Genomic DNA, 15,357 nt, shown 5'->3' with positions numbered 1-15,357 from the left:
GTAGGCTCTGAGGATGGTGCATGAAGCACTGAAACAGCTGTAAGCTGCACAAATCTTACATAATTAACACGAGTAAGTTCACTAGTTAATCAAATAATTTTATTGAGGCTGTTAGAAGCAAAGGGATGTAAGTGACATTTAAAAAAAATCATTAAGTGCATCCAGGGTAAACTAAAGCATTTCAAATTTCAGTAGTAAAGGGATATATCTTTCAATCACATCGCATATGAACATTTAAAATTAAAACGTCACGGAATTTACGAATGCTTAATAACTTTTAATCACATTATTATGGAAAATAACGTAGGTGCACTTACACCTCTTTGCTTCTGACAGCCTCTATCATTTGTATACATTTGAAGTCTGATTAGTGTAATGTGTAGCTAATCGGTGATGTATGCAATGGAAGGGGAAAGGAACTGGTCACCCTATCCCATTATCTCCTGGCTTAGTTGCTTCATGTCATTTGAGAGGTACAGACCTGTCTTCGGACAATTGACTAAACAACAATCATATGTATGTTTGTCTTTTTTCACGAATGAATAAATGACGATAAAATTGTATAAAAGTAAAATAGGAAAGATCTACAAGGAAGTGATGTAAGCATAGACAGCAGTATTACTCAAGTGAAGTTAACAGTCCTGGAAAGGTATAATACATCGTATATGTATGATTTTTATTTCATCATTATATAGTGCAACGATTTGAACGTGACAGGGTGTGTCTTGTTACAGATTCAAGCAAACAGACGAAGATCTGCAAACTGGGATGTATAAGATCTTAGAACACATCAAGAATCATGATGATGCATGGCCATTTGCGGATCCTGTGGATGAGGACTATGCCCCGCGGTATTACTCAATTATCAGACACCCCATGGATCTTCAGAAAATGGAAGATAAACTTGATGATGGGGAGTACCTCACATTTGCGGACTTCAAAGCTGACTTTCAACTCATTGTGGACAACTGCCGCCAATATAATGGCACCGACAATGGTATGTGTTCTTTATTGTTGCATGCAAATGATATGGATGTCCTGTGAGGAAGTATTACCCCATACCTGTTTATGAAAGTGCAAAGGTTTTGTGTTCCTGTGGCTGCTGAATTTAAACAATACAGCCATGAAAGAGTAACGGTCAGTGGCGTAGCGTCAATGTAAGCTAAAAAGCTCAGCTTCCCCAGGTAATGATAATTTCATAATAAACCTGCAGTTTATGGACAAAATTATTTATTAATTTTAATAGAAGTTATATTTACACGTTAAATATTGTGATGCGGCAGCTCAGGATGATTTGTGATGCAGCAGTAAACAAGAAGCCTGCACACACCAGCTTCCAAGCAAACTGGTTTCTTACACCCATTCTTCTGTGTAACCCACCCTGCAGATTTTCCATCCCTTTCTAACTAAACTACCCTGGTTGCAAGGCTCGCAAGAAGCTAGCTTTGACATTGAAAATAAGTAGTTTCCGAGTTATCCCTTTTCGTCAGTTGTGTTCAGTTGAAGTGTTAGTGTGCATTGTGGCTGATATAATAAATAATGAGTGAAATAACTGTTCCTGACACCAATTTACTTGAATTTTTTAGGACAATTCTATTAACAAGACTGACTTACGAACAAAAGTGTGATCTAAAAAACAAATGACCGACTCCCTTGCTGTCAATGAAGGACATACTCAAAATACAGACGCATACTTACGTAATGATACTAATAGGCCTACTGTATCTATTGACCGTTAATATTGTGATTTATCTATCGTATTTGTTAGAGATATGTGTAAACCGTGAAATCATATTTTACTATGTACCATTTGAGGTCATGCCTTATTGGTGTTACTTACGAGGTTCCAACCAATCTTTGACTGCTGACTTGACATTGACTACTATTTATTTTAAGACTATATTTTTGTAATACGTTTTCTCATATTGCATGAAAGACAACTTGAGTTAGCTTCCCTGCTCAAAATTTCATGCTATGCCACTGGTAACGCTTAAATGAGAAAATCAAGAAAAATCTAAGTACATTGAGAACAATAAATGCAGATTATAATTTTGTCATTCATCTCGTAAAATACTTAGGGATTGGATTATTTAAAAAATATCACACAGTTTTTTTTTTTTTATCCTTACACAAGGAACTGTGAATAAAAAATTCCTCTAATTGCCATAACAAACCCAACAACTCGTAGTGTTTTGTTTTTCTACCCTCCTGAGCACTGTAAAAGTATCACATGGCTTTTATTCACGTCAGTTATTACGTGCTTCCTTTCTCCAATTTTAAGTGTTCAAATAGCATTGCTTACCATTTAATCCAGCGAAACATTATATCCATTTTGTTAAAATATTATAACAATGAACCTCAGAATTAATTCGTGGTGGTTAAAAATTATTTTTCATTCATTGTGATGCTGATTATTTGAAAGTTTACGTATTTTTAATCCTCAATCTAGGCAACACCAGTTCTACCACTTGAGTTGCCAAAATATTTTTCCTTCTTTGATATTGTTACAGGAGATATTTATGCTCAAATCAGAATGAAGTCACTTCATTTTTAATTCAACAAATGAAACTATAGGTAATTAGTAAGGGATAAGCAGAGTCTCAGTAATGCTTCCTTAGGACAACGAAAAAAAGAAAAAGAAAAAAATTAGCTTGTCCTTATAAATAGAACATCTTGTCAGTTGGATGACTTTGCTCACTTTTCCCAAATAGATGGTTAGACTGTCTTCTCAAATCTAGTGAATTGTATTATTTAACGAAATACAAAATAAGAAATAAATGTCTAGAATAAATATAATCTATTGTTTTTAATGCTGTAGAGTATTCAGAAATGGTGGGAAACCTGCAAGAAGCCTTCCAGTTGGCCGTGGAACGCTATTTAGAGTCAGATCCATCGTCAGATGAAGAGGTTGCTGTGGAATATCCAACTGGCGCAACATCTTCTGACAGTCGAACAGAAACTCAAAGTCACAGACATAAACATCATCACCATCATCGTCATCACCACCACCATCGTGCCAGAAGGAAGAAAGAAAAGTCTCGTCAATCCTCACATATCAATAGGTATAAGCTCTTTCATACACATGGAATAATTAACAGTAAAGACATATTATAATTATGTTCTGTATAAAATGTGAAGGGGTCAGCAGGACATATTATATATCATATCATATCACTTTTTTTTTTCATTATATGAAATATATGTACGAGTTCCATCAATTATACATGATACAACATACATCCTTTCATCATCATTTCAGTCGCACACAGTGCACAAACTGTGTACTTCGCAATGTCTACCGGTCTTTGTGTTCAGTCAACAGCATCACTTTCCTCTACCAACATCACAATAAATAATCAATCCCACTCTCACTTCTCCGATCTTCACTTGTCATCGTACATTTCCAGGACGTCAGCCAAGTGCTCATTGTCTCGCGGCTTCTTGAGCTGCTTCTTACACTGGTTCGGTTTCTTACGCTTGTGGGGTATCGACTTCTTGGGTCCATGATCTTGCATGGAGTGGATTCATATTACATCATATATCATATCATATCATATCATGTCATATATCATATCATATCATATCATGTCATATATCATATCATATCATATATCATATCATATGTATCATTCAGATGCTAGATAACCACAGCAGTTGATGAAGTGTCGTAAAATAACCTACTAAAAACTACTACAGTGAAACCTGGTCAAATCAGAACCTGAATAATCCGGAATCCTGTCTATTTCGGAACAATTTATTGGTCCCTGCGAAATTTGTGTGTATTATGTGTAATTTTTCCTGAATAAAATGGAAACTGTCCAACGCGGAAACGGAAACTGCCTGCTACTGTTCAAAACGAAAATAATATTTTGGACACACTATATTTTGTAACTATATTTTGAAACAGCGTGTAATTTCAAGGAATATACGAAATATATAGGTCACTAAGATAAAAACAAGTTTTCTTTGCAAAATTCTAGAGGGTACGAGGGTGTGTTGGCCTGTCGGTCATAAATTTTATTACCCTGTTGACTAGGCAGACGAGTCCATTCAAAGATTTTCAATGCTTCACACCCGTGTACTGTCGTAGCTAAACAGAGCGCAAGTGTAGTGATTTCCTGGTAAAAAAAAAAAAAGTTGCGTAAAATGTAACATTAACATTAAGTGATGAAGTAAAAGTTATCGAGTTAAAGGAAAATTAGAAACGAAGTGTATGTGAAATAATGTTGAAGTTCAGTTATAGAAAACTCAGGTGTGGCACTTTAAAGATAAAGATCAGAATGAGTGAGTGGCTTGCGGCCAATATTGGTGACATAAAAGGAACCAGAAAACAACTGTTTATGTGGAAATAAGTGAACTGTTGTGGGAGTGGGTTCTTCATGACCTTTCTAAGAACATGCCAATTTCTAAATCTATTCTGCAAAGCATGCCATTGTACTGAGAAAGAAATTATATAAAGCAGAATTCAAAGCTTTTAATGGATGGCTCCTAGACTAATTAATTAATAATGAGCAGTCATATACAATACAGTATTATAGTATAGTTTTGGATATTAAACTGAATGAGATTACTAAACTTTAGTAGTGTTTAATGACTAATGAGTGAGTTACGATACTATTTTCATCAAGATGATTCACCAACAGAATAAGCGACGGAAGGCTGATTTAATGTGAGCAGTGTTAAATGGAATATTTTGTACTCTTTGCAGTTTACGACATGCCATTTTATTTTTCATGTATACGAATGATAAAATATTCCATTTTAATGTAACACCTGAATAATACGGAAACCTGTTCACAACGGGAAAAAAAAATTAGGACCATGTCACTTCTGTCTTGAACAGGTTTCACTGTATTTGGATCTCCATAATAAAAATGTGAAAAAGTTACGATTTTACCAAAATGCATCAAGACTTTATAGACACTCTGTATACAGTTTACTGTTTGAGTTCATAAGTTATGCACTTTGTGTAATGCAGAAAACGAGAGTTTATATTCTTATTTGAGTGTATGGTAAATGATTTCATTGGTAAACGATAGTTAAACAAATAAATAATGATTCATATTCGCAGCATTGTTGAAGGAACTGAATTGTTGCAATAAGCATAAAACGTTTAATGAGGAAGTGTGTGTCATCTTTGTGACACTTGCTTTAATGAGGAAGTGTGTGTCATCTTTGTGACACTTTCTTTAATGAGGAAGTGTGTGTCATCTTTGTGACACTTTCTTTAATGAGGAAGTGTGTGTCATCTTCGTGGCACTTTCTTTAATGAGGAAGTGTGTGTCATCTTTGTGGCACTTTCTTTAATGAGGAAGTGTGTGTCATCTTCGTGGCACTTTCTTTAATGAGGAAGTGTGTGTCATCTTTGTGACACTTTCTTTAATGAGGAAGTGTGTGTCATCTTCGTGACACTTTCTTTAATGAGGAAGTGTGTGTCATCTTCGTGGCACTTTCTTTAATGAGGAAGTGTGTGTCATCTTTGTGGCACTTTCTTTAATGAGGAAGTGTATGTCATCTCCGTGGCACTTTCTTTAATGAGGAAGTGTGTGTCATCTTTGTGGCACTTTAATGAGGAAGTGTGTCATCTTCGTGGCACTTTCTTTAATGAGGAAGTGTGTGTCATCTTTGTGACACTTTCTTTAATGAGGAAGTGTGTCATCTTTGTGACACTTTCTTTAATGAGGAAGTGTGTGTCATCTCTGTGACACTTTCTTTAATGAGGAAGTGTGTGTCATCTTTGTGGCACTTTCTTTAATGAGGAAGTGTGTGTCATCTTCGTGACACTTTCTTTAATGAGGAAGTGTGTGTCATCTTTGTGGCACTTTCTTTAATGAGGAAGTGTGTGTCATCTTCGTGGTACTTTCTTTAATGAGGAAGTGTGTGTCATCTTCGTGACACTTTCTTTAATGAGGAAGTGTGTGTCATCTTTGTGACACTTTCTTTAATGAGGAAGTGTGTGTCATCTTTGTGACACTTTCTTTAATGAGGAAGTGTGTCATCTTTGTGGCACTTTCTTCAATGAGGAAGTGTGTGTCATCTTTGTGGCACTTTCTTTTTCAGAAATGCTCCCAGTCCAGAAAGTGAGCACACGGTGCAATCAAGTACAGCAGAGGAGAAGGAGGAAGCACCAATAACAGTATCCAGGGAGAAAGAGAGAGAGAAAGAAAGAGAGAAGGAGCAGGAAGACAAGATGGATCACTCAGCTGAAGGTGGTATAGACACTGAGGGAAGTAGTACCAAAGATGGAACGACAGAACTCATGAGACCTCACAGTCATAATGGTACGAAACGCAAGAAGAAGACTGGCGTCATAAAAAATGCGGCAGCAATAGAGGCACTAGAGCTCGCTACTGAACAAACTCTTAAGGTATGTCTAGTTTTGTAAGTCGTTTACTGATTTCAGTTAATTTCTTGTCAAATAAGACATCTCATAACTAGAGACCAGCACAATATAAAGAAAATGTTTGCCAAATATGAAAGAAATATTTCATTGACTATTACACTTTTACTATATCACACTACTTTTGACCAATAAAACGGTACGAAAGGACGTCTTTCAACCAATCATGGCTGCTTATCGCGTCCCTAGCATTTGTTTATTTTTATCACTACCCTAGCATTTGTTTCTTTGTTTGCCAACATTTCAAACTGCACTGGTCTGGACGTCAAAAAACAGAAAATTACAAACCACTCCAGTCGATGCACAGCACTTTCAAATATGACTCGCATTGGCATTCAAGAACAAGAATTAATAAAGATCACTGGTCATATATGAAGAGCACCATTCGGAGATCCTGAATAAGTTGAGGAATACACCATGTAAATCAACGAGTTCACTTCTTTTACGCACACGTCCAATATAACATCAACTGAACCACCAACCACTAAAACATTCAAATTTGAAAATTGTACTTTCAATAACTGTTTCTTTCAAATTATTCACGTTTATTTTTTATTTCATCATCCCAAATTAAAACTTTTCTAACACTTGTTTATATTATTTAGGTTATGTTATAGCTTCTGCTATATGATATTATGAATAGTCACGTATCAGAGATTGTTTAATACTAAGATTTATTGAAAATCATCTGTCAAGTGACGTTGATTACTGGGATCGGGATAATTGAAGTGGAATGCAACTGTTTTAATAAAAATGAAACTGAATCAACAAAGCCTTCTTGACCAGTAACCGTCCACAGAGTTCAATGAAGATTCCATAGTTGACACAACTGATAAGAAAACAGCTAGGCCTAATCATAACACACTACTGCCATCTACTAGCGTAATATTTATAATGTTGAGATGGTACAAATTTGAAGACAGTTTTGTATTTTCGTAAGTTAATTAATATTTTATTGTATTGGAGTACTTCGTTACTTCATATCTTTATATACTTTCTTCTAATCGTGTAATAGTCAATTAAATCCCACTCGAGTTTTGATTTTCTCTGGATAAATCAAAACCTCTAGTGAGATTACTGTTGATAAAATATCTCAATGCCTAAACCATTTGGAGCAGGTTTACATCATTATTTGCAAAATAAGCCTTTAGAGATTATTAACAATTTTGTCTATATTTAGTATGAGTCGGCCTCGGTAGCATAGTCGGTATAATGCTGGCCTTCTGTGCTCGAGGTCGTGGGTTTGATCCCGGCTCAGGTCGATGGGCTCATGTCGGTAGATTTACTGGCATGTAAAAGAACTCTTGTAGGACAAAATTCCGGCACACCGGCGATGCTGATATAACCTCTGCAGTTACGAGCGTCGTTAAACCATAATTTAAATTTTTTTTAGTTGTTGTTGTTTTCTAATGCCAGGCGTTTGACAATAAAGTCATTTGACCTCTTGCACTCCAATATTTTTCAAAGAAATTATCATGACCAGCCACTGAAGCAACATTACTGCATAAAATAAAATAAATCTGCATAATTAAACAGTTTTTCAACATCATCAAATCCTTGTCTGAATGCAGGTACTAGATAACTCATTTTTTTACACAAAGAGAACAAAAAAAAAAAACAATTATTACATTGTCTGGACTCAACACTGATTGCAAAACACAAGTAACTTTTCTATATTTTTTGGCAAAAGATTACACTTTCTGTCATTAATATCCTTTGTATGATGAAAAACTGGTAAGTTACGAAAAGAGGGAAAATTAATTCGACAGCGAAATTGATGGTTGAAACCCATTTAAAACATTAATTTACATGTAGGCCTACATATGTAAGTAAACATGAAATCTTGAAAAGACTTTCTCTGGATTCGAAAGAATCAGCAGAGGTGAAATAGGAATCACTTATTTTTCCTTTGACTTCTGGAATTCATTTACGGTATGGATTCAGTTACTCAGAAGGGGAATTTGAAGATTTCACTTGCCCTTAGGAATCCAGAATGTTGGTGGAATGGATGGCTCGGATTTTTTAAGAGTTTCCTGAAAAAACATCTCTATTGTCTCCTTATAATATCTGGAAAGCCTGATTTAGTTGTAGTTATATAAATATTAACAAAGGGGGAAAAATTGTGCAAAATATGAAATAATATGAAGATTTTTATGAACTATGAAAATTTTTGGCCTTAATTGAACTCTAACAGCGTGAATTGTGAAAATTCTTGTTTCCATACTATTTGCAGAAATAGTTTAGCACATGACATTTCATATTTTGCCTCTATAATATAATCTAACTGAAATGTTTGAACAAAGTTCGGGAATGAAAGGTGGAAAAAAGTATGTCCAGAAATTCATGATTTTGTAGCAGTAAGAAGATTATGCAGTACACTAGCAAGAGTTGCACTAAAAAATGTGCGGTTTCATGAAAATTTTATCTCAGTATCTCAATTATAAGTATACTTCTGTACAATTGGTAGAACTTATTAATGTACGAATTATGTGTAACCAAAACTTTAAATTTAATTACTATCTCAGAAAATAAATTTTCTACGTTTTCAGCGACAAGTATTTATTTTATTTCTCAGCAGTTAAAGCTAGAGTGATAAAACTTGGCATATTTATCCACTAATATCTCTGTTCTGAAATGTAGCATTTGATTGGCTGTATTCAGCATAATTTTATTGCTAGCAGTAATATACTGAAATAGATCATTATCTCACCCTTAATGGTAATGTGACATTGTTCGTTTTTCCCATGTATATATATACAGTAGCGTGCAAATTAATCCGAACAACGTAATTACTTATGCAAAAACACTCAAATGGGATAAAAAAGGATCTAAGACATACCTCAGTAATCTATGTGGCCTCCCTTGTTCCTAATAACAGCTCTGAGAAGATTTGGCATGGATTCCACAAATTTCCCACAAATATTCTTCATTTCTTCATCGCGAAACCATACACCAATGAGGGCAGAAATCATCTTCTCCTTTGTAGAACAATCCATTTTTTGCATTCTTCTTTTGCAAATTGACCACAAGTTCTCAATGGGGTTGATGTCGGGTGAGTTGCCTGGCCAGGGGAGTACCTGAATATTCTTCTTGTTGAAGAATTCTGTAGTTTTTCGAGACGTATGGCATGGTGCCAGGTCTTGTTGGAACACACCTCTGCCATCCAGAAATGATTTTTGCAGCTGGGGTACGATTCTGGTTTCCAATAAGTGAATATATTTGTCAGAATTCATCATTCCCTTGATAGGTATTAATGCTCCAGGCCCTTCATGTGTAAAACAACCCCAAAACATTACTTTAGGGGGGGGGGGTATTTGGGTGCTTGTTGGTGATGAGCTGCTGTTACTTTTTCGGATCCTTTCCGTACGTAAGAAACACGGTGGCCGTGGACCTCGAAATGAGACTCATCGGAAAAAAGTACATTCTTCCAGTCATTCACTGTCCAGTGTTGATGTAATTTTGCCCACATTAAGCGTTTTTTGCACATAATAGGGGTTAGCAGTTGCTTCTTAATAGGCTTACGAGCCCTTCGTCCAGCTTCCAAAAGCCTACGCCATATTGTTGTGACGTGAATATTCGCCCCAGTGGTAGCCATTAACTCGCGGGTTAAGTCGACAGTAGGTAGTCTAGGATTTAATTTACTTTTCCTGACAATTAAATGATCATCTGCAGGTGAAGTCTTCCTTTTCCGGCCACAGTTTCCTTTTTTCTGGGGTGTGATGGATCCAGTCTCCCTGTATCGTTTTATGATCGAATTAACAATAGCCAAACTGATGTGACATTCTGCAGCAATTTGCCTCTGTGTCATAGAAGAATGCTCTGCTAATGTTATAATTTTAGACCGTTTTCATGGAGTTGTATCCATTTGTGAAGGCGACAGAATATACACAGGATTGCAGTATTAAGTCTTCAACACAACTGAAATGCTTACAAGTACAAAACGACAGGCAAAAGTCACATATTATAAAAAAATAATGACAGACCTTCAACAATGGAATTACACGTACTACAGATGTCAATTAAAGCGGTATGAGCAGCTGTGAGGCCAACAATGACAGAAAATGTAAAAATATACCGTGTTCGGATTAATTTGCATGCTACTGTGTATATATATATATATATATATATATATATATATATATTACAAATGAACAAATTAGAGTAGGGCATTACTAATGCTCCATGACACAATGTGCAGTGTTACTTTTAAGAAAAAATTATATTTTAAAAAACGTAATAATTTTTTTAGAAATAGAATTTTTACCAAAAAAATAAATAAATTTTATTTTTTTAAAAGTGTTTATGAGAAGAAATTTAAATTTAATTTATGATACTGATGTGCATATTCTGTAAAAATTTCAATAATCTAGCTCAGTATTTCTCAAACTATGGTCCGTGGACCACCTGTGGTTCTCGAGTTCTGTTCATGTGGTCCTTCAAAAAAGAGAGAAGAAAAAATAAAATTCAAACTACTTGCATATGACATTATAGCTGAAAATCTCAAAGTTTGGACATGACACATGGCAATTGTCTTTCACTTTTTCTCCCAATAGGCCTCCTAATATTTTATGAAATTTCTTACCCTACTCGTCTACCCACTTTCCATTCTACTGTCAACAACAAAAGAAGGATTTAAAGCACTATGAACGTGGTGTTTCTGTATATCCCTGTATATCTGGCGCTGAGCCTGTAATCCAGCCAGGGACCACCCAAATTCATAACAGAGGACCAAACTACCGAACCTTTTCATGTATTGATCACTTTCTTAATAGTTTTGCCGACACCCAGTCTGCACATTGAAATGGGCACGTACTGTACATCATACACCAAATTGCATCTTTACTTGTTGAAAATCGGGCATGTTTCTGCATTAATTTTTTATTTGTTTTTCCATATGACGATATAAGAAATTTTAGACTCCATCTATTTTAAAATCCGACAGGTTTACTTTTTACACTTGCGTGTTTCGTCTCTAAGTGCCGTTTCAATTTTGCCGGTTTCATACACTCGTTCGAAAGCACTTTGTAACAACGCACCGAGGTTTTGGTTCGCTTTCATTGCTACACCAAGTAAATCCAAGTTCCAAATAACTCTTGTCATATTTATGAAAGTATTTCTTCTTTTAATAGCTAATAGTAGGACTAGATATTTCTTTAATGACACTATAAATAATATATTTCTTCACACACAGCTTCTGAACTATTAGCACTGCCTAAATGAAGCATATCATCATGTTCCTTTCTTTTCAAAAATCCGGATCAAAGTCAGTTTTCCATTATTTATAATGGGCACTATTTAACAGAGACATGGGCAAACTATTAGCTTGTACCACGTAAGGATTTCAAACAACTAACTGCTATCAGGCAAGCAGTGAATCAACAATGCACAGAATTTGTTATAAGTTACTTGTGATTGGCTACAAAAAATATAATTACGAAAGTATTATAATTAATTAATTCTATTTTAAAATATAAGTAGACAATACTGGTAATAAAATATGCTATAAAAATAAAGGGGACAAGCGTAAGGTGGTCCGCGGAACTGTTCTGACTTAAAAAGTGGTCCCCACTTTAAAAAAGTTTGAGAAACGCTGCTCTAGCTCAACAATTGTGGATTTTAGAAACGTCAGTAGCTCATCGCCTTAAGGTGATGAAGGTGTATTTACTCTTGACAGAATCGAATGAAAATTACGCATGCGGCTAATTGAAAGTTATGCACTCGTGGTAGATACAATATTCAGGAAGTAGATACGAGTAGTTGTGGCAAAAATGTATTACAGCGAACGCCAGTAGGGGAAGTTATCCCCACCCGCGCCGCACTGCTCGGCACATCGCTCGCATGCTCTCTCTCTCTACTATCTGCCCCGCTTCGATGGATCACTGCCTACCACAATGCAATACGCATTAGACAACTGTCCACAACCACAATGCAATATGCATTAGACAATACGCATTAGACAACTGTCCACAACATGTACTATTAACACAACACAACACAATGTAATCTGGTTTTCATTAAACAACACTCACCTGTTAACTTTGCACTATTCTCGAAGTAACACAATAGTCACCAGAGCCTCGTTTGCTGTTATCAGGACCCGCCAATTTGAGGAAGAAGTACACGTCTTTGATACGGCTCATCACAACACGTGGTTACGTCTGTACACGAAGCTGGACACGGACACAATGAAGCTCCACCAGCGCGTGTTAACACTTATGCCACCCCTGCAGTCAACCCCTACCAAGCTAAATTCACAAGCCCGCCAGTTTCTACCCACGCCATTCGGTCATTGTCTCCCCGCGCCATTCCATCATTGTCTCCCGTTATGAATTCTTGCAACAACCCTTGGACAATACTGCAAGATGTTATAGGCTAAGACATATCCAACGACACATATTGCATTTCTACAATACGTTATGGCAGTTCCCTTAAACATAAATAGATTCATTTTCCCTTCTACCCCCAACTTGCCTCGGTAGTCCAAAGCGTGAACAAAAAGCGTGCGTTTAGGTTTAGTTACGAACTTTCTCGGATCGAATCTCCCCTCCTGCGAAGTCGTAAGAAAAAAAAAAGAGAGAGACATGAAGCAAGGAACAGAGAAGGAGAGACTGGAGGGAGAGAGAGGAGAGATAGACAGGACGAACTTCCTCTTTTGCTTCGTAGATGTCGTTACTCTTTTTGTTCCACTTTCCACCCACCCTAAACGCCTATTTCCACTCTTTCCCGCTAGGGTGTGTGGTGAGCTTGTAGGGGAAAAGTGGAAAGGGGACGTGGGCAGAGCTTTGCGTTCACCGTATTACGTTTTTCCCTTAGTTGTAATTCATTACTGTGTACTGCTTAAAAATCGCGTTCCCTTCTTAGATAATGGATAATCTCCAGAATGGTTAATCAAGGAACAGATAATCGAGGTTCTCCTGTATATTTATTCAGTTACATCTACATTCTGGTTGATTTTGTCTGTATGATACTTTGTGTATTACAGATTAAATTGTTACAGCTATAAGATGATTTTAGTTTTCTCTGCAGTCATTTTTGGTATGAAGTTTGATATGAAACTAAGTCTCTCCAGCATGATTGTTTTACATTATTGTAATATTATCCAGGATATAAACAAATGGTTGGATGACACACCACGCTACATGGAGTTCTCTTCAGCAAGTAACTCTCCAGCACATCTCATAAGTGCTGAAGATTATGAAAGTGTAGGTTCCCGCATTGAAAGTGAGTATCGTCGAAGTCTCAAAATGGATAGGGATCGACCTCCATCTGGTACTTCATCTCGCAACAGCAAGGATAGCAAAGTAAGTACTTACAGTAGAACACCTATTTAACGTTTTTCTGGTGACACAGAATAATTAATCTTAAGTGCTTAATTTAGTGAATAGGAAAGACGAATATGTAAACTTTCAATTTGTGTCTCACTATAAACTATGACTGGGCACATATAGTTAAGCTTCAGATTTGTCGTATTTATGAGGCATAGTTCTTTAGATTTCTCTGGCTATGATTTATTCCAGTGCTTGTGTAACATTTAGGTTCAGCTAAAAGACATGTCAAATTTCTTCTGGTAGGATAAACATGTTCTTCTTTATATTTCAGACGGTTTTATGATAATATTTTAATAATGTATATTTATATATTTGTTGAATTTGGAAAATGTTGTTGTTGTTTTCTAATGCCAGGCATTTGACAATAAAGTCATTTGACCTCTTGCACTCCAATATTTTTCAAAGATATTGTCATGGTTAGCCACTGACGCACAGATTTTGAGATGTTCTGAATCCATTTCTTGATTTGAGTTGCACAATGGGCAGTTAGGAGACTGATATATTCCAATTTTATGCAGATGCTTGGCCAACAGTCATGGCCTGTTGCCAATCTAAATGCAGCTAGAGACGATTTGCGTGGTAAATCGGGAATCAACTGTGGATTATGATGCAGAGTGTTCCATTTTTTCCCTTGAGATTGTGTTATCAAATTTTATTTGTTGAAATCTAAGTATGTAGATTTAATAAATCTTTTCACAGAGGAATACGTAGATTTAGTAACAGGTCTGTAAGTAGCAGTGCTCCTCTTCTTTGCTGCTTTGGAAAATGTTAAATTTGGAATAAACCAAATTTGTCGAAATAATCAATTGGCTTGTTTAAGCAAATTTTAATTATCCGCTTTTGAAACAATACGAGCAGAAAGAGTGTAAATTTTGTTGCTCCTCCCCATCCGATTATACCACACTGGATGATAGATTGAACCAGACCTAAATAAACTAATCACAGAATATTTGTAGGGATGTAAGAACGAAGAATTACAAATTTATAAATTGTTTTACGAAGTTTGTTATATAAAGAAGAAACATGTTTATCTCATCTTAAATGCTGGTCAATAATAATTCCTAAGTACTTTACTTGTGTAGTTTCCTTCAGTATAAGACATATGCAATCGTCATTAATTGAACAACCAGCATTATGAATTATTACATTTAATTTACCACAAGATTTGAATTGTTATAAACCACTTGCGTTTAAGGAAAATGGAATCAAAGTAGTCTTAAAAACGTTTAGGCCCAGTTTCTTCAGCATTAATTAATTGTAAGTTAAAAGTATGAATTGCTGTTAAAAATATTGCGTTTCTTCGACTTTACATTTCACATTTTAACATTCTGTTTGTTAACTCTCTGTTAGGACCAGAGATTCTAGAGTTTAACCATAACCTATAACCAAGTATAGGCTCACTTCTGTTTTCTGAACTCTGACAGTTGCGATTCTCGCATGTTTCCGTTGTTTGATTCAGAGAGAATAGAAATCTTTCTATTCTCTCAGGTTTGATTTCTGCTTCTTTCCTCGTTTGTATCACAATAGCGTGGAGCGGCGTATTGGTATTGCTGTTATGAAATGGCGAACACTGGAACAAAAAGAAATCTTGGGACTAATTTCTCTTCTTTCGAAAGAAACTTTCTGCTG

The 15,357-nt window shown here is 35.8% G+C and overlaps 1 protein-coding gene across 1 annotated transcript in view; it reads left to right on the top strand.

Annotated features, from left to right (window-relative positions):
• The window catches only part of LOC138707242 (protein split ends-like), a 99,099-nt gene that overhangs the window by 63,131 nt on the left and 20,611 nt on the right, over positions 1-15,357 (top strand). Inside the window, exons 9-12 of the mRNA XM_069836594.1 lie at positions 735-997; positions 2,819-3,062; positions 6,061-6,367; positions 13,504-13,701. Coding sequence (XP_069692695.1) covers positions 735-997; positions 2,819-3,062; positions 6,061-6,367; positions 13,504-13,701 — 1,012 coding nt within the window. The remainder of the gene's footprint in view (positions 1-734; positions 998-2,818; positions 3,063-6,060; positions 6,368-13,503; positions 13,702-15,357) is intronic.

Source organism: Periplaneta americana, chromosome 1 (assembly GCF_040183065.1).
Source record: "Periplaneta americana isolate PAMFEO1 chromosome 1, P.americana_PAMFEO1_priV1, whole genome shotgun sequence".
In the NCBI taxonomy this organism is placed as follows: domain Eukaryota; kingdom Metazoa; phylum Arthropoda; class Insecta; order Blattodea; family Blattidae; genus Periplaneta; species Periplaneta americana.
The sequence above is the reverse complement of the archived record's forward strand: the minus strand, read 5'-3'. Positions and strand labels throughout refer to the sequence as shown.